Raw genomic sequence first — 22,167 nt, forward strand, 5'->3', positions numbered from 1 at the left:
ATGACAAATTTTTAATTTATATTTTCGATATAATTTTTCAATATATTTTTATCATGAAATTTGAAGTTGCTGAACATGTATCGCAGTATAGAATCATTAAAATTATACATATTAGGAAATTTTTTAGAAAATACCAGAAATATATGCTTATATTTATTTACATTTATATTTCTAAGTTTTTCCGTTTACAGTTACTTTGTATTATAGAACAAATCACGCAAATACATGACATGTGATATTTGAAGACATATGGTGAGTCTTCATTATCTTTTAAATAATAAGACAGTAATAGAGATAATATTAGTTATTAGTTATTGTATATGTAAAACATTCCAATGCAAAAGTGTATAAATAACATAGTTTGTATATGCATATATATTAAATGACTAAAGAACATTATCAACCCAAATTATATAAACTGACTTTATTATTTTGTTCATTGCAGTATATTCTTTTCCTTAATGTCGATTTCGATTTGGCGTTGTAAGCAATTCATCTTTCAAAGATAAAAAGATAAAAAACGATAATCAGGTTAATTTTTATTGAAGACAAATAAATCTTACATATTTCTCATAATACTATCATTATCCTTATTTAAACATTTACAGTTTATTTAGACAATATTTAAATAGTATCTCATTTTTACAATCCAAGAATTAATGAGCTTTATTTATCTAGTAGAATCATAATTGCCGAAAATGAAATGAAAATCCATGAAAAATCCATGAAAAATCCGTATGTATTTCGAAAATTACGGTTGAAGAATCATCTTGTACATACATACAATAAATAAAAAATTATTTATCCTCGAAATATTGACCTACCATCGAACTATCGTCTATATCACGATTCCACGTACACATTTTAAATAATAGCAGGTGCAAAAACCGACGTATTCTATATTCCATGTGTTATGACAAGTATTTTTCATTACCGATTTTGCATTCTTACCGATCAATCGCATTATCTTACTCGAAGAAATACTACGGAAGCTTTTCATAACGTTTAGAGGCTTTTATAAAATATAAATGTGGAAGCAGGTTTATTTATCATTTGGACAGCATTGTATTAGCACTAACTAAGTTAAGTTTACGATATCATCGAGTCAAATAGAATATCAAATAGAATATCAATTATACATATAAGACAATGCAATATTATTCTAATTGTTGCGATGCTATTTTAAATAATCTCGTTTTTCTCCAATTTAATAATTATAATTATATTTAATAATTATAAGATTTTCTGCAATTATTACGATCTTCGAACAATATGTATATGCATAGAGCATACGATTATCAAGAGAGCCGAAGAGCGTTTTATATAACACAAACTTATAAAAATGAAAAAACTTGGAGTGAGAAAATCTAAATAAAAAATCAACAATCACGCATCACGATTGCGAAGTTATTCTTAAAAAATATTCTCGAAAAAATACATACTGAAACGTCATACAAATCACACGAAGAGAGTGATGGAACCAGAAGCAGAGTCCACATCTTTGAATAATTATACTTCTCGAGATCTATTGAATAATATTCATAACATCTTACATGATTTGCCTAAGAGAGTGTATACATGCCGCATATGCCAAATTCGGTTCGCCAGAAAAGCAGATGTAATCGAACACGAGAAAATCCATGCTATAAGACTTTATAAATGCATTACGTGCAGAATAACCTTTCGAACTATGTTAGCGTGGAACGAGCATTATTATTCAAATCACATGAGAGTGGATAAGCATACCTGTATTATTTGTTCAAAAAACTTTACCCGGTACACTAATTACTACAAACATTTGAAAAAACATGGTAAGTAAATATTTATATAATATCGCGAAATATGACGTTTATTTTTCAAATGGATTATATGAATAGATTATCTGCATTTTCATACAGAATTGTTCGAATGTGCCGAATGTCATGAGAAATTTCCCAACCGTGATATTTTAAATGAGCATTCCATGATAGTCCATCCCCAGGAAATACTTTAAAAGGCACAATAATATGAATAAATAATACCAAAGAAACATTCGCATTCTGCGAATTTCTTTCTACCAACTCCGTTTACAGAGAGATATGTACAGACATATACTAAAATAGAATACGTATAGATATATACTAAAATTAATCAATTCATGTTGTATGAATTGAAAATAATAACGTCCGTAAATAATCAGTTTTTAGTTAAAAAATGACATTTTAGGAAATAGATATAATTTAAGGATATTATTATACGGTTATATGCTAAATGACTACGCAATTATTATCAATTATATAAATCAATGTCATACATGTTACTTCATATATTTCATATATTTATTGATAACTTTTAAAAAATTATAATTTTTACGAAAATTATATACATTATATGTTTTTATTTTTGACTATTTTCTTAAGCAATATAATTTTATGTATAAAACGAAACATTCCAATTTAACATTTTTAAATTTGTAAAATAATTAAAAATTATGAATATCAAGAATCGCTGATGGATGATGATGGATATTCGAGACAGTGCAAACAAATATCAGAACATAAACATGTGGAATTAATTAGCTTGAAGATCACGGAGAATAATTGTACTTTCTGCATGTCTAAAGAATGCGGGAAAATACTCTCTATCTCGTGTAATCTCCTAGTCCACTGCAACATTCATATAAGCGTGCAACTCTATAACTATCGGCTTCCGATTATAACATCTATTCCTATTCTATCTGCTTCCGATGGCAACAGCTTCCAATCAGCGTTCAACATGAAGAGACACGTGTATGATGTCGGTGTTAAGAAAGTTTACGATGTATGCGTTGCTTTAAGGACATCGAGGGACGAGCACTCGTACCAGCGAGAACACACCTGCAAAATCTATGGCAAATCCTTCGAACAGAAGACGTCCTTGCACGTGCATCGGCTATATCATTCTCAAGTTTTACTGCATCATTGTGATCTGTGCGACTGCAGTTTCCAAAGGAAGAATTATACAAGCACGTGTTTTGACATTCCGATCAAAAGTCCTACATCTGCAATATTTGCAAATTTTCGCAGTAAGAGTCATCAATTCGATCAAAGGTCGCATATTTGTACGATTTACAGTGTCGGATTCACTCAGGAGCACTAACTGAGAGGGCGTTGCGAAAACTTCATAAAGCCGAACATATATAAATAGGATTCGTTGTTTGTTTATGGATATATCCGGATGAGATATAGAACATAGTATAAAGTATCGACTCTAAAGCTTATTGTCACAGAATCTGTGTAGGTCGTATACGTGTAACGTTATTCTAATCCAAGTAAAATGTTTTAATTGGAATTACAAAATAAATTATCACGATTATGTCTTTTAACAACATAAATTGTGCTAATTCCTGATTAAGGAGAATCAAAAAACGTTCAATTGAATAGAATCTTGACAAGTGAAGGAAGAAAGTAGAAAAGAAGATCAGGAACAAGAATTTCGAAGGAAAATCAATACCTAGGTGTTACACAAGCGTGCCTTTTAAACAAAAATTTAATAAACTTTTAAAGAGAATCATTATATAGAGAATGAATGTGAACAACTAGCATATCAGCAAATCAAGCAAAGAGCCTTTTCAAAGAAAAGGTTTCATTTTTTTGCTACATATGTCACAACGGATATATACAACAAGACGATTTATACTATCATACTTTAATAAAACATAGCAAACAATTTTTATTAAATGGTTCTTTTCGCTGTGATTTCGATATCTTTTTCGATCAAAGATCTTTTGAGAGACACATGCGAGAAAGGCACAATGTAAAAAACACGTCTGGATATTTTGTTCTGAGGCTTAACTAAGGAAAACGGATTGATGTATCGAAGGAAAAAGCATGATAAAACACAGTATGAATATATATATTGTCACAAAGTTTTTCGTAAAACAAAGACATTACATAATCATCTACGTATACACGACAAACCGTTTAGATGTCGGAACTGCTTGGCAAAATTCAATACGAAAGGCTCACTGCGATGGCATCTTATTAACAAAAATTTCGAAGAACTATGCTCTTGGTTGCCGAGTTTCGAAAATCATTAACATTTTTAAAACTTAGCTGTAAAATAACAAGAAATAAGAAGAAAATATATCTCGATCTCTAGTGTTGAAATGTTAGTGTTAATTCTTTTCATGTCAATTTTATTTTGAAATGTTTATAGATGTATTTAGTTTACTGATTAATTTTTATATTATAGATTGAAGAGAATCTTACGCAAACTATATGCAAATTATTGATACTGAATATAATTTCGTAATTATTTTTATAAATATATATTTCAGACTTTTTAACAATTATTGAAACAAAAAAAATCAAAACGATGAGCTTTGTTTAAGACAGAGGAAAGAAGATGCAATATAAAATAATTGACAACGATACAATATTCTATAATTCTGGAAATTTAACATCAATTTCTGCTTCAAAATTTCTGCTTTAAAGTTAAGTAATACCAGAAGAGGACTGTGTAAAAAAAATTGTAAGTAAATTTCAGGAAATGTATTTTAAAATTGTTAGAAAGCAAAATATTATATATGTATATATATGAAAAAATATTGACACTTCTGCTTACATTTTGTAATTTTTCTTAAAGTATATGTAGCATGTTAATACATATGTAGAGTGAATATATGCATGATCGCATAGCTGTTCTCAATAAAGATACAAGATTTGTCGAAAAATGCAATATTAAAATCTATTCGATCCAAATTGAAACAGTCAATACGATCAAAAAAAATCGAACAAATATCTTCTCTTTTGCAAATAATTTTGTTAATGATCAACCAATTGAATATTTATTCTTACAGATAAACAATGCAATCCCCAGAATGCGCTCATCGGATAAATCAACAAATGACAAACAAAAAAGCAAATATAAAGAAAAAAACATATAAAAGACAAAGGTTCAACCCCATTAAACTGGCGCATACAAGCATGAAAGAAACGAAGGATATCCTGATAGGACACATCGCCGAAGTTAACGAATCTATTTTCTGTCTAGAAAAAAATGTCAAATAATCCAAAGCCGAAAGAGATGCATCCATCGATGATGCGGCAATGATTTTCAAATACTGTAATAAAAAGTTTCCCTTATAAGAAAGCTACTAAGCTAGTTCGAATAATCTCATCATATAAATTCGAATTAAATTCGAGTAACTGCAAACAAACACATATCCTATATCTTAAGATATATATGAGAGAGTACATATGTACCAATATATATAAAGTGCAATTTTTATTCATATAAAACTTGTGAAAAAAACAAACTTGAAATTAGTCATATTTTTCCTATATTTGAATTTTACACAATTCTCAATGGTACCGTTATAATTTAATTATTACATTACTAATTATAATTATCGACAAATAATTATAATTGCACATTAATTATATTATATAATAATTATGAATTTTGTAATTATTAATAATGTGTACATATGTATATATACATACATATATATACATGTAATTATAATGTTTATAACTACTACTTTTAGAATGATTAATGATTATATTATTATCCTTATTAAATATTTACAGTTTATTTAGACAATATTTAAATAATATCTCATTTATAATCCAAGAATTAACGAGCTTTATTTATCTAATAAAATCATAATTGCTAAAATTCATGAAAAATCCGTATGTATTTCGAAAATTACAGTTAAAGAATCATCTTGTACATACACATAATAAATAAAGAATTGTTTATGATCGAAATATTGCCCTACAATTGAACTATCGTCTATCACGATTCCGCATACACATTTTAAATAATAGCAGGTACAAAAACCGACATATTCTACGTTTCATGTGTTATGACAAGTATTTTTCATTACCGATTTTGCACTCCTATCGATCAATCGCATTATCTTATTTGAAGAAATAGTACGGACATTTTCAGAAGGTCTAGAGGCTTTTATAAAATATAAAAGTGAAAGCAGGTTTGTTTATAATTTGAATAGAGCATTGTATTAGCTTTAACAGTTAAGTTTAATATATCATCGAGTCGGACATATAGAATATCAATTATATATGTAAGACAGTGCAATATTCTAATTGTTGCGATGCTATTTTAAATAATCCCGATTTTCTCCAATTCAATAATTATAATTATATTTAATAATTATAAGATTTTCTGCAATTATTACGATCTTCTAACAATATGTATATGTATAGAGCATATGATCAAGAGAGTCGAAGAGCATTTTATACAACACAAATTTATAAAAAGGAAAAAACTTGGAGCGAACTCAGAAAACAAAAAATCGGCAATCACGCATTACGATTGCGAGGTTATTCTTGAAAAATATTCTCGAAAAAATACATACTGAAACGTCATACAAATTACACGAAGAGGGTGATGGAACCAGAAGCAGAGTCCACATCTTTGAATAATTATACTCTTCGAGATCTAATTAATGATATTAATTTCTTATCTAGTTTGCCTAAGAGAGTGTATACATGCCGCATATGCAAAATTCCGTTTTCCAAAAAAGCAGATGTGATCAAACACGAGGATATTCATATTATAAAACAGTTCAGATGCTTTCAGTGCAAAAAAGACTTTCGAAATATGTTAGCATGGAAGGAACATTTTTATTCATATCACGAAAAAGCGGTTAAGTATATGTGTACTATTTGTTCAAAAATCTTTACCCAGTACGCTAATTACTACAAACATTCAAAAGAACATGGTAAGTAAATATTTATATGATATCTCGCGAAATATGATGTTTGTTTTTCAAATGGATTAAAATGAATATCTGCATTTTCATACAGAGTTATTCAAATGTTTCATTTGTGATGAGAAGTTTCCCGACTATATTATTTTATATGAGCATTCCATGATAGTCCATCCCCACGAAATGACTTTATATGAGTAAAGGCACAATAATACGAGTAAATAATACCAAAGAAACATTCGCATTGTGCGAATTTCTTTCTACCAACTTCGTTTACAGAGAGATATGTACAGACATATACTAAAATAGAATACGTATAGATATATACTAAAATTAATCAATTCATGTTGTATGAATTGAAAATAATAACGTCCGTAAATAATCAGTTTTTAGTTAAAAAATGACACTTTAGCAAATAGATATAATTTAAGGATATTATTACACGGTTATATGCTAAATGACTTTGCAATTATTATCAATTATATAAATCAATTTCATATATGTTATTTCATATATTTCATTTATTTATTGATAACTTTAAGACAATTATAATTTTTATGAAAATTATATACATTATATGTTTTTATTTTTGACTATTTTCTTAAGCAATGTAATTTTATGTATAAAATGAAACATTCCAATTTAACATTTTTAAATTTGTAACATAATTTAAAATTAACACAATAGTAGAATACAATAGTAAAAAAATATAAAGAAGGCTCATTTCAATCAATTCACTCTTTTTCAAGAAATATGGAAGATACGGAAAAAAAAAACAAACAAAAGTTGCTTCAAACAAAAATTGTTTGAAAGGTTGGTGGGAAAAAAACATAAGAATAATAGTTTGGTCTGATCTTTATCAACGTCATGTAAAGATTAATTTTTTAACAATTAACAGTTTAATTTCAGAGAATTTGGAAAATTTAAGGGAAAGGTTGTTTGAAGTTACGAGGAGCAGCTATATATTTTTTCTTAAAAACACCTACAGCTGCTCGTTCAATTAGTATATCTTCTTTACATTAATTGATCCTTCTTATTATTTCGTGCATAAAAGTATTAAGATAAAATAATTCAAAAATAAACAATTTATAAGAAGTTTATATAAAATTATAATAAATTTTGTCAACTTCTTATATAAAATATTTCTTAAGCTATCAATTTTTGATCATTATATCCTTAATAACTTTTTATGCCAAATATTGCAAGGAATTGAAATATGTAAAAAAATGTGATTTCATTTAGAAAGTTATGTTAATCTTGACTTTAACATTTACAGCCAACATCAAATTAATAATCTCTATCTTTTTTCTTCTTTCGAATTAAGCAATTTTATTTGAAACATTTTTTCATATCTTTCATATTTTTCGAGATATTTGAGTGGATTAATTAAAATAAGTCACCCCCTGTATAATATGTAATAAATGATATATGTAAAGCACTGACGAATTTATAAAATAATTTTCTCATTTTGTTAATTTTAATTTTACAAGACAATTTTTCTCAACTTATTAATTTTAATTATTTCTTCTTTAACGTACGTAAATTTAAACTGAGATATAATAATAGTATATATATAGAGATATATAATAGTAGTTCTCATAAAGAAAATATTGTTTAACACTCAATTTACGAGACCCATCAATTTGATGGGTTATAATGTGGGATATATATTCGTATCATTCCATTAATCAGCAAAAATTGCTAGGAAATAATAGTAATGGTTTCTGTAATTTTGCTCGTGAATCTGGTCCCGTAAATCTAGTTAAGGGAAGATGTGAAATTAAATACGGTAAAGACAAGATTGTATTTCAGAATTTCTTGCACAATAATGTTATTCTCAATTGTAGTTAGATATTAAAAATTTATTTAGTTTTATTTTTTTCTAAATAAATTATTTTTCTCTTTTTTCAAAAGCATTTCTATACTTAAAGAAATGAATGAATAACTTTCAAATGATTTCGTAAAAAATGTCATTAATGCATGTTAAAAATCTATTATATATTACGAAACGTTTTCTTAATTCTTTAATGAATAAAAGAATGACCGATGTATTCATATTGATCACAAACTATATATTGTCATGTAATATCGCTTTCTGAGGAAACAATGAGAAAGCTTTTACAAGACTTCAGATAGAAGCGTACAAACATTTATTGTTTATTTTTGTAAATATCTGTACAATAAGTGTTAACAGTTGCAGTTCAGTATCACAAATTAACAAAATAAATTGATTACATGTATGCATTGTTATTTTAATCACCACGACACTTTAATTTTACAAACCAATTGTAATTAATTACAGGTTTGTATTTTTTGAAAAACTTGAAGAAACTGCAATTTTAAACGATTTTCATTTTTCCTAGAAAAAAATTAGAAAAAAATTAGAGAATTTTTATGGAATTTTATAGAAACTTAAAGAATTTTCTTTAAAAAAATTCTTTCTATCTTTAATGATTGTTTTTATTGCAAGCAGTTTACAATCTGTTAAGTTATATTTTTGTTGTATATATTTGAAATACATATTCTTTACTCGTATTTATATATTCAATGATTTAGCAAAATGCTATGAAAATGGAAAAGTTTTATCTTACAAGAGCTATTCAGTACATTTTCAATATAACATTCAAATTGGAAAGTTTTTTATTTTTTGAGAAGCGAACGCACATAATGAAAAGATAATTTTAAAATGTTGCATTTAAAATTCTAATTTTATATGGAATCATGGACAAAAATATTAGAAAGTTATAACTGCAATGAATTTTTCTCTCGAAGAATTTGGAATAAATTTTTCTCTAAAAGATTTGAAGTTGAGTCATTTAGTTAATTCTCTTTTCACATGGATGTATCGAGTATCGAATGGAAAAAAGAGACATATTGGAGATAATTTGCAAAAGGACTATGTATTCAATATGAAAAGATTATTGATTAATATCGAGAAAATTCATCCAACGATTTAGCAAGAAATATCTATCATTAACTCTCGATGATCTCAAGATTGAAAAAGATTGGAATCAAACGGTCATTCGGCAGATTTCTATCGGTATAACTCTTTGAAAAAAGGCAGAAATTTCGAAAGAACCGCTGATGGATGATGATGGATACTCGAGAAAGTGCAAACAAATATCAGAACATAAACATATCGAATTAATTCGCTTGAACATCACGGAGAATAATTGTACTTCCTGCATGTCTAAAGAATGCGGGAAAATACTCTCCATCTCGTGTAATCTCTTAATTCACTGCAACATTCATGTAGGCGTGCAACCCTGTAACTATCTGCTTTTGATTTTAACATCTATTTCTATTCTATCTGCTTTCGATGATAAGAGCTTCCGATCGGTGTTCAACGTGATGAGACACGTGCATGACGTCCACGACGGCGTTTGCGATGTGTGCGGCCATTTTTTCGCTTTAGGTCATCGAAGGAGACGAGCACCCATACCATTTTAAATAAAGAATACCAGGAAGGAGCATGTGTCAAACGGGCGGACCCGGAAGTTAATTTTATGACGTATTCATGACGTCACAGGAAGCGAAAGAACAGCGGTAAATTTCAAACGTTTATATTTAACTTGTAAATCTCTTACTAACATAAATATATTTACATATGGAACATTTCGGTGCGTCCTTGAGTTTTCAAATGTCCATATAAATAACAATTTGTCATCTTTCTATCAATTCACTCATTACAAATCATAAAAGTGATTTAGTTTTTTTATCGATACACTCGATCATATCAACAAAATTGAGGTTGTATTACGAACTTGATTTGCAACGCACCAGGTGTCACTAGTAAAATTGGATGACGTATACGTTGCACCCACCACTGAATTTTCGTTTCATCAGTTTCATGCTCTTTCCTGCTTCCTGCTTCCTGTTCTTTATTCAATGTACCGGCGAGATACACACGTGGAAGATCTGTGGCAAATCCTTCGAACAGAAGACGTCCTTGCACTTGCACGTGCATCGGCTCTATCATTCTCAAGTTTTACCGCATAATTGTGATCTGTGCGACCGCAATTTCTAAAGGAAGAATTGTACAAGCATGTGTCTTGGCATTCCGACCAAAAGTCCTACATCTGCAATATTTGCAAATTTGCGCGGTAATAGTCATCAATTCGAACAAAAAAAATTCTCATATTTGTACGATTTATGCCGAATTCACTCAGGAATATTAAGGAAGCATTGCGAAAACTTCATAAAACCGTACATACATAAATATAAGCAGGATTCGTTGTTTGTTTATAGATACGTCTGGATGAGATATAGAACATAGTACAAAGTATCGACTCTAAAGCTTATTGTCACAGAATCTGCGTAAGTCGTATACGTGTAACGTTATTCTAATCCAAGTAAAATGTTTTAATTGGAATTACAAAATAAATTATCACGATTGTCTTTTAACAACATAAATTTGTGCTAATTCCTGATTAGGGAGAATCAAAAAACGTTCAATTGAATAGGATCTTGATAAGTGAAGAAAGAAAGTAGAAAAGAAGATCAGGAACAATAATTTCGAAGGAAAATCAATACCTAGGTGTTACACAAGTGTGCCTTTTAAACAAAAATTTAATAAACTTTTAAAGAGAATCATTATATAAAGAATCAATGTCAACGAGCACGAAGATATCAGCAAATCAAGCAAAGAGCCTTTTCAAAGAAAAGGTTTTATTTTCTTGCAACATATGTCACAACGGATATATACAACAAGCAGATTTATACTATCATGCTTTAATCAAACATAAACAATTAAATTGTTGTTTTCGCTGTGATTTCAATATCTTTTTCAATCGGAGATCTTTTGAAAGACACATGCTAAAGAGGCATAATGTAAAACACGTCTGTATGTTTTGTCCTGAAGCTTTTAACGGATTGATGTATCGAAAGAAAAAGCATGATAAAACACACTATCAATGTATATACTGCTACAAAGTTTTTCATACACCAAAGAAACTGTATAATCATCTATGTCTACACTCAAAGCCATTTACGTGTCCGGTCTGCGCGAAGAAATTTAATATGAAAGGCTCACTGGGATTGCATCTTGTTAACAAACATCGCGAAAGACCATGCGGCTGGTTGCCGAGTTTCAAAAATCCCTAATATTTTAAAAACTTGGTTGTAAAATGAGAAGGAAATATACCTCAATTTCTAGTGTTAAAATGTTAGTGTTAATTCACTTCATGTCAATATCATTTTGAAATGTTTATAGGTGTATTAAGTTTATTAATTTTCTATATTATAGATTAATTTTTTATATTACAGATTATGAAGAGAATCTTACATAAACGCAAACTATATATAAGTTATTGGTACTGAATATAATTTGGTCATTACTTTTATAAATATATATTTTGGACTTTTGACAATTATTGAAACAAAAAATCAAACGATAATCAGCTTTGATTAAGACAGAAGAAAGAAGATACAACATAAAATAATTGACAATTATGCAATATTCTATAATTTTGGAAATTTAACATCAATTTTTGCCTCAAAATTCGTTAAGTAATACCAGAAGAGGACTGTGTAAAAAAAATTGTAAGTAAATTTCAGGAAATGTATTTTAAAATTGTTAGAAAGCAAAATATTATATATGTATATATATGAAAAAATATTGACACTTCTGCTTACATTTTGTAATTTTTCTTAAAGTATATGTAGCATGTTAATACATATGTAGAGTGAATATATGCATGATCGCATAGCTGTTCTCAATAAAGATACAAGATTTGTCGAAAAATGCAATATTAAAATCTATTCGATCCAAATTGAAACAGTCAATACGATCAAAAAAAATCGAACAAATATCTTCTCTTTTGCAAATAATTTTGTTAATGAACAACCAATTGAATATTTATTCTTACAGATAAACAATGCAATCCCCAGAATGCGCTCATCGGATAAATCAACAAATGACAAACAAAAAAGCAAATATAAAGAAAAAAACATATAAAAGACAAAGGTTCAACCCCATTAAACTGGCGCATACAAGCATGAAAGAAACGAAGGATATCCTGATAGGACACATCGCCGAAGTTAACGAATCTATTTTCTGTCTAGAAAAAAATGTCAAATAATCCAAAGCCGAAAGAGATGCATCCATCGATGATGCGGCAATGATATGCAAACACTGTAATAAAAAGTTTCCCTTATGAGAAAGCTACTAGGCTAGTTCGAATAATCTCATCATATGAATTGGAATTAAACTCAAGTAATTGCAAACAAACACATATCCTATATCTAAGAAAAGATACACATGAAAAAGTATATACATATATAAGATAAATAAATCATATTACCTATATTTTCCACAATACTATCATTATCCTTATTTAAATATTTACCATTTATTTAGACAATATTTAAATAATATCTCATTTACAATTCAAGAATTAACGAACTTTATTTATCTAGTAGAATCTTAATTGCCGAAGTTCAAGAAAAATCCGTATGTATTTCAAAAATTACAGTTGAATTATCTTGTACATACACATAATAAGAAATTGTTTATGATCGAAATATTGCCCTACCATCGAACTATCGTCATATTTTCGCGTATACATTTTAAGTAATAGCATGTGCAAGAACCGACATTCTATGTTCCGTGTATTATGACAAATATTTTTCATCACCGATCCATTCCTATCGATCAATCGCACATTGTCTTATCTGAAGAAATAATACAGAAGTTTTCGTAAGATCTAGAGGCTTTTATAAAATATAAATGTGAAAGTAGGTGTGTTATCATTTGGATAGTACATGTAGCATTATATTAGCCCTAACAGTTAAGTTTAAGTGATATCATCGAATCGAACAAGTAGGAGCAAGAATTGGCTCTGGTATTCCGATCAAACGCCTTATATCTGCAATATCTGTAGTGAATAAATTTCCGCAGTAAGAATTGCATCATCAATTGATATCAAGAGTTGCATATTTATATGATTTACAACGCTGGATTCACTCAGGAGCACTAACTGAAGAGGCACTGCAAAAACTTCAAAAAGCTGTACGTAATATAAACGTAATATACGTAAATATAAACAAGATTCGTTGTTTGTTTATGAATCCGGACGAGATACAGAACATTACAAAGTATTGACTTTTAAGCTCATTGTCACTGAATCCGTGTAGGTTGTACATGCTATAACGTCTAAATCATTCTAATCAAAGTAAAGTGTTTTAATCGCAATTACGGAATAAATTAACACGGTCTCGTGTCTTTTAACAACATAAATCTATGTAAATTCCTAATTACGGAGAATCAAAAAACGTTCCATTGGACAGGATTTCGACAAGTGAAGACAGAAACTGGTGACAAGTTCAGAAACGAGAATTTCGAAGGAAAATCAATACCTAGGTATTACACAAGCGTGCCTTTTAAAAAGAAATTTAATAAACTTTTTTGAAGATAACTATTATATAAAGAATCAATGGCAAGAATCTGCGCAAGGGTACCAATAAATCAAGCAAGGATCTTAAATAAAGAATCGTATTTCTGCTTCAAATGTTATAACGGATATATACCAGAAGCAGATTTCGACTTTCACATTTTATTCGATCATAATGGATTAGAATGTTGTTTTCGCTGTAGTTTAGTCTTTTTCCGTCACAGTATATTTAAGAGACATATTCGAAAACACAATATAAGACACGTCTGTTCGTTTTGTCCTGAAGCTTATAACGGATTGATGTATCGCAAGAATGATGTTGAAACATGGTATCAATGTATATACTGCCACAAAATTTTTCATACATCAAAGGAACTATATAATCATCTACGTCTACACTCAAAGCCATTTACATGTTCGGTCTGCGCGAAGAAATTTAATACGAAAGGCTCACTGCGATTGCATCTTGTTAACAAACATCGCGAAAGACCATGCGGCTGGTTGCCGAGTTTCAAAAATCTCTAATATTTTAAAAATTTAGTTATAAAAATAACAAGAAATAAGAAGAAAACTTCGATCTTTAGTGTGAAACTTATTTTTCATCCATGTCACTATCATTCAGAAATGTTTATAGATGTATTAAATTTATTGATTAATTTTTTTTATATTATGGAATGAGGAGAATCTTACAAATACAGGCAAATTATATGTAAATTATTGCCACTGAATAATAATTATGAATTATAATTTCGTCATTATTTTTACAACTATAATATCTTTTATACAATTTTTTTGAAAATTGATGAAACAAAAAATCAAACGATAATTAGCCTTGATTAAGACGGAAGAGAGATGATGCAACATAAAATAATTGACAACGATGCAATATTCTATAATTTTGGAAATTTAATATCAAATTCTGCTTCAAAATTCACTAAGACATAGAAGAAGAGGACTAAACAAAAAAGATTGTAAGTAGATTTCAGGAAATATATGTTAAAATTATCAGAGAGGAAAATATTATATATATATGTATGTAGCTAACAAGTATAGACACTTCTGTTTATATCTTACAAGTTGTAATTATCCTTAAAGGATAATTATAACTTGTAAGATATAAACCTATATGTAGCATTGTTGTATATGTAAAGAGTGGATTTTTATTGATATTGGAATTCAGTGATTACGACACATTTGGTTGTTCAAAACAGAAAAATAATGAATTTCCCATATGCCTAGTTTGTGATTATATTTACTTTCCTCTAGTAAATATGAAATTATAAGTAAATAACAAATTTTCTCCATATCATAAGAGCTTTTTCTTTTAATTATTCAAAAATCTGTTGCATAATCAAGACTTGTGTTTTCATTAAAAATTATTTTATACATAAAATATTATTTTATAATTTTATACATAAAATATAAATTATTTTATACACAAATATATAAATATTATACGTATAAAATTTTATTATATGATATATGATTGTATATACAAACATTAATAAATGATAGAGAGTAAACGACATAAAAATCTTTTGCAAATATGAAATTTTATCTTAGAAAATATACTGTTATTTATATTTACTTTTTAATAGAATTTTTTATTTAATAAAAATTGAAACATTATTGCATTAATATAATGAAAATATGTAATATAAATGATTATACATATAATAACAAGCATGTGTTTATTTTTTTATCTTTTAGGTCAAAGAATCAGATTATACACGATCGGACAATAGCTGCTCTCGACAAAGATGCAAGATATTTACCGGGTGAGATAACCCTAACTTGGCCATCCTGACTGCGAGGACGTCGTACCGGACCACCACCTCTTCCTTCGCGGAAATTGCGGCGGAAGTGAACGTCGTGACGGACCACCGCGTCCACGACCGCCACCGCGCGGCGGGATATTACCCTCTCCGTTTCCTTCCACTTGTTCACTACCCTCGGTGCCTTCTGCTTGCGTGGAAGCGGGCCCGGAACGCCGTCCTCCGCGATAATAACCATCGTAATGACGTCGCAACCTATAGCGACGCTGTTGCTGCGGTGCCTGGTCTTCGGTCAGATTCGCATCATCACCGCTCTTTTCTTCTTGATCGTAACCTTCCTGGCCTTCGCGTGGTCTACGATTTTGAGGTCGTCCGTTACCGCGTCTTGGATACACCCAATGGATACCGCGGTATCCATGACGCTTGTCCGCCGTATAAGGCGAGCCTTTAACTGCTTCACCCACTGGACCGGTGACGTTTGCGACTCGTTTCCGTTCGTGACCCTTCTCGCCGATGATGACATCGAACTCTACGACCTCGCCGTCTCCAACGCTGCGCACGGTCTTCCTCGGATTATTTTTGACAATTGCCGACTGATGGACGAATACATCTTCTTTGGTGTCATTTCTATTAATGAAACCGTAGCCACTCTTGACGTTGAACCATTTTACAGTCCCGGTCACACCAAAAATATATAATAAAATCTATTCAATCCAAACTGAAGTAATCAATACGACGAAGATCCAAAAAATATCTCTTCTTTTACAAATAATATTGTTAACGATCAATCAATTGAATGTTTAGCATCGCAGATAAATACATTTCCCAGAATACGCTTATCGGATAAATAAACAAGTGACAAGTAGATATAAACGAATATAAAGGAAAAATATATAAAAGACAATGGTTCTAATCCTACTAGACTGACGCACACAAGCATAAAAGAAACGAATGATATCCTGATGAAACACATTCCCGAAATGAACGAATTTATTATCTGTCTAGAAAAAATCAAACAATCCAAAGATTTTCATCCATCGATAATGCGCCAATGATTTATAAACTCTGTAATAAAAAATTTGCCTCACGAAAAGGCTACTAGGTTAGTTCGAGTAATCTCATCATGTTTAATGGTTAAATCATGTTGAATTCGAGTAATTTTAAATAGTCACATATTTTATATCTGAAGATATATATGATAGAGGACACATATGTATCAATATATAGAATACAATTTTTTCTCATATAAAACTTGTTAAGAAGTCAAAAAATGAAAAATTGAAAAATTAGTCACGTTTTTCCTTCGCTTTAATTTTACACAATTCTTAATAATATCACTATAATTTAATTATTATATCAATAATTCTAATTATTAAATATTAATTATACATTAATTATATTATATAATAATTATAAAATTTATAATTTTTAATAATGTATACATACATATGTACATGTATACATATATATGTATACATGTATATATATGTATACATGTAACATATGTATACATGCATTATACATGTAATAATGTATACATATGTATACATTACAATGTAATTGTAATGATTATAATTATTACGTCTACAATAATTAATGATTATATAATTTAATTAACATTCTGAATTCTGAAGCCAAATTTTTCGAAAATAAAAATTCGCATATATGAGAAATTTTTATTCTATATTTTTGATATACTTTCGATATTTTTGTATCATAAAACAAAGAGTTGTTGGGCATGTATTGCCAATATAGCATTATTAAAAAATTGATATTTTTGAAATTTTTTTTAGAAAGTATTAGAGAGGGAGAGAAAGAAAGAAATATGTTTATATTTATATTTATATTTCTTATATAAGTTTTACATTTATATTTCTAAGTTTTTTCGTTTACAGTTACTTTGTACTATAAAATAAATCACGCAAATCCATGACATGCGATATTTTAGGACACATAATGATTCTTTATTATCTACTACTAGTAAATAATAAGACAGTAAGAGACATAATATTAGTTATTTTTTATATATAAAACATTCCAATGCAAAAATGTTTGTATCTGTATATGTATTAAAAGTTTGTGTCTGCATATGTATTAAATGATTAGAGAACATTATCAATCCAAATTATATAAACTGACTTTATTATTTTGTTCATTGCAGTATATTCTTTTCCTTAATGTCGATTTCGATTTGGCGTTGTAAGCAATTCATCTTTCAAAGATAAAAAGATGAAAAACGTGATAATCAGGTTAATTTTTATTGAAGACAAATAAATCTTATATATTTTTCATAATACTATCATTATCCTTATTTAAACATTTACAGTTTATTTAGACAATATTTAAATAATATCTCATTTACAATCCAAGAATTAACGAGCTTTATTTATCTAGTAGAATCATAATTGCCAAAATCCAAGAAAAATCCGTATGTATTTCGAAAATTACGTTAAAGAATCATCTTGTATATACACATAATAAATAAAAAATTGTTTATGATCGAAATATTGCCCTACCATCGAACTATCGTCTATCACGATTCCGCGTACACATTTTAAGTAATAGCAGTGCAAAAGCCGACGTATTCTATGTACCATGTGTTATGACAAGTATTTTTCATCACCGATTTTGCATTCCTACCGATCAATCGCATTATCTTATTTGAAGAAATAGTAGAGAAGTTTTCATAAGCTCTAGAGGCTTTTATAAAATATAAATGTGAAAGCAGGTTTGTTTATCATTTGGATAGCAATATAGCTCATATAGAGCATTGTATTAGCGCTAACAGTTAAGTTTATCATCAAGTCTAATAGAATATCCAATAGAATATCATTTATATATGTAAGACAACAGTACAATATTATTCTAGTTGCTGCGATACTATTTTAAACAATCTCGTTTTTCTCCAATTTAATAATTATAATTATATTTAATAATTATAAGATTTTCTGCAATTATTATGAATTTCTATAATATGTATGTATATAGAGCATATGATTATCAAGAGAGCCGAAGAGCGTTTCATACAAGACAAACTTATAAAAAAGAAGGCACTTGGAGCGAATTGTAAAAAAATATAAACAAAAAATCACGATTGCGAAGATATTGAAAAATATTCTCAAAAAAATACATGCTGAAACGTCATACAAATCACACGAAGAGCTTGATGGAACCAGAAGCAGACTCCATATCTTCGAAGAATTATACTTATCGAGATCTATTGAATAATATTCATAACATCTTACATGATTTGCCTAATAGAGTGCATATTTGCCGCATATGCAAAATCCGTTTCTCCGAAAAAGAAGATGTGATCACACACGAGAAAATCCATGCTATAAGACTTTACAAATGCATTATATGCAGAATAACCTTTCAAACTATGTTAGCGTGGAATGAACATTATTATTCAAAGCACGTGAAAGTGCATAAGTATACTTGTACTATTTGTTCAAGAAACTTTATTCGGTACGCTAATTACTACAAACATTTAAAAAAACATGGTAAGTAAATATTTATATAATCTCTCTCTCTCTCTCTCTCTCTCTCTCTCTCTCTCTCTCGCGAAATATGATGTTTGTTTTTCAAATGGATTATATGATTATCTACATTTTCATACAGATTCACTCAAATGTTTCAATTGCGATGAGGAGTTACCCAATTTTGATACTTTATATGAGCATTTGTTAATCCATCGCTAGGAAGAGCTTTAAATGCACAATAATACGAATAAATAATACCAAAGAAACATTCGCACTCTGCGAATTTCTATCTATCAATTTCGTTTACAGAGAGATATATACTGATACTGATAATGATAGAGAAGATACGTACAGATATATACTAAAATTAATCAATTCATGTCATATGAATTGAAAATAATAACGTCCAATCAATTTTTAACGTAAACAATCAATTTTTAACGTAAACAATCAATTTTTAGTTAATAAATGACACTTTAGGAAATAGATATAATTTAAGGATATTATGCACGATTATATGCTAAATGGCTTTGCAATTATTATCAATTATATAAATCAATTTCATATATGTTATTTCATATATTTCATTTATTTATTGATAACTTTAAGACAATTATAATTTTTATGAAAATTATATACATTATATGTTTTTATTTTTGACTATTTTCTTAAGCAATGTAATTTTATGAACAAAACGGAACATTCCAATTTAACAATTTTAAATTTGTAAAATAGTAATTTAAAATTAACTAATAATGTACGATAGTAAGAAAATAGATTAATAAAAGAGATTCATTTAATTCATTTTCGAGAAATACGAAGGATATAGAAAAATATGTTTCAAAAGTTGTTTAGTTCGCGGGAGAACAAAACATAAGAATATTAGTTTGATATGGGTGTATGTGTCAAGATCATGTAAAGATTAATCTAATTTTTTAAACAATTAAGAGACTAATTTCAGAGACCTTAAAAGATTTAAGGTAAAAGTTATTTGAAATTGCAACGAGTAATTATATATTTTTCCTTAAAAGCAACTATGTAGCTGCACGTTTTCTGTACACTAATTAATTCCTCTTATTATTTTACATAAAAGTATTAAGATAAAATAATCGGGAAATGATATTTTACAAGAAGTTTATGTAAAATTATGTCTCAATTTCATATATAAAATATTTTTAAACTCTTAAATTTTTGTCATCATATCTCTATAATTTTTTATATTAAATTTTGCAGGGAATTGATATAAAAATTAAGGTGAATTTATTTAAAAAATTAGGCTAACCTTGATCTTGATATTTACAATCAACATCAAACTAATATTTCTATCTTTTTTCCTTCGAATCAAATAACTTTTGTCTGAAACATTTTTTCGTTTCATTTTTTTCTCTAATGTTTTTCGAGATATTTGAGTGGTTTAATTAAAATAAGCCCTCCCTGTATAATGTGTAATAAATGATATATGTAAAATGCCGACGAATTTAAATAAAATAATTTTCTCGACAAATGAAATAATTTTATTAATTTTATAAGACAATTTTCTCATTTTATTAATTTTATTTCTTCTTCAACGTACGTAAATTTAGATTGAGATATAATAATTTAATTCTCATAAAGAAAACTGTTTAAGGAGAGATGAAATTAAATACAATAAAGAATATATTTCTAAATATCTTGCTCAATATTATTATCCTCGATTGTAATTAAATATTAGAAATTTATTTACTTTTGTTCAGTTGATATCTAAATAAATTATTTTTCTCTTTTTTCGGAAGCTATTCTATACTTAAGAAATGAGTGAATTCATATCGATCACGAATCACATATTGTCACGTAACATCGCTACCTGAGGAAACAGTGAGAAAGCTTTTATAGAACTTCGGATATAAACATAAAATTTATTTCTGAAAATCCAGTTGAAAATTGTTAGTCATATTTGTATGATTTACAACCGGATTTACTCAGGAACATTAATTGAAAAGGAACTGCGAAAACCCTCACATTACATCATTAAGCCGTACATAAACATGAACAAGATTCATTATTTGTTTATGGATACGTTCGGATGAGATATAGAACATAATACAAAGTATCGACTCTTAAGCTTATTGTCACAGATTCCGTGCAGGTCGTATAACGTCGTTCTAGTCGGAGTAAAATGTTTTAATCAAGCAATGCGCCTTCTCAAAAAATCTCAAAAATTTTTCTGCTACAAATGTCAGAACGGATACAGATATAGAGCAGATTGAATCTATCACATTTTTCAAAAACATGACGGATCAAATTATTGTTTTCGTTGTAATTCAGTCTTTTTCGTTCCGAACATGTATAAGAGACACATTCGAAAGTGGCACGGTGTAAACCACTGATGTATATTTTGTCCTGAAGCTTATGAGGGATTAATGTATCGAAGGAATTATGATAAGACACAGTATCAATGTTTCTACTGCCATAAAGCTTTCTGTACACCAAAGAAACTATATAATCATCTATGTATACACGAAAAGCCGTTTAAATGTTCGTTATGTCTGGCATAATTCAATTTGAAAAGATCGCTACGATGGCATCTTATTAACAAACATAAAATAAAACCATGTCGTTGGATGCCGAGTCTCGAAAATATCAAGCATTTTAAAAACTTAACTATAAGATAAAAGGAAATAAGTAGAAAATATCTCGATCTCTAATGTTGAAACTTATTTCTTTTCATGTCAATATCATTCTTGGTACAATACCAAGCAAATTTAAATAATTCTCAATTCGAGAAATTATTTAATTATTATCCCTCTTTCTCCCCCTGTAGTGTTGTAGGTGATAAAAATATC

The 22,167-nt window shown here is 28.5% G+C and overlaps 1 protein-coding gene and 2 long non-coding RNA genes across 3 annotated transcripts; 2 read left to right on the top strand and 1 right to left on the bottom strand.

Moving 5' to 3' along the window:
- The first annotated feature begins 2,528 nt into the window (after positions 1-2,528).
- Positions 2,529-5,328, top strand: LOC145966600 (uncharacterized). Its single transcript, XR_014437082.1, has 3 exons — positions 2,529-4,128; positions 4,298-4,491; positions 4,820-5,328. It is a non-coding gene; the product is annotated as an uncharacterized LOC145966600 (long non-coding RNA).
- Positions 5,329-15,777: 10,449 nt separating this feature from the next.
- Positions 15,778-17,603, bottom strand: LOC145966385 (Y-box-binding protein 1-like). The gene is made up of 2 exons (XM_083090440.1): positions 17,562-17,603; positions 15,778-16,567 (listed from the first exon to the last, which is right to left on the bottom strand). The coding sequence occupies exons 1-2, from the start codon at positions 17,601-17,603 to the stop codon at positions 15,878-15,880; spliced, it is 732 nt and encodes a 243-aa protein (XP_082946566.1). The 3' UTR covers positions 15,778-15,877.
- Positions 17,604-18,442: 839 nt separating this feature from the next.
- LOC145966605 (uncharacterized) lies at positions 18,443-19,606 on the top strand. The gene is made up of 3 exons (XR_014437087.1): positions 18,443-18,591; positions 18,852-19,366; positions 19,485-19,606. It is a non-coding gene; the product is annotated as an uncharacterized LOC145966605 (long non-coding RNA).
- The last annotated feature ends 2,561 nt before the right edge of the window (positions 19,607-22,167 follow it).

Source organism: Camponotus vicinus, unplaced genomic scaffold (assembly GCF_025532165.1).
Source record: "Camponotus vicinus isolate PSW18456_S1 unplaced genomic scaffold, iyCamVici1.0 SCAF_2, whole genome shotgun sequence".
In the NCBI taxonomy this organism is placed as follows: domain Eukaryota; kingdom Metazoa; phylum Arthropoda; class Insecta; order Hymenoptera; family Formicidae; genus Camponotus; species Camponotus vicinus.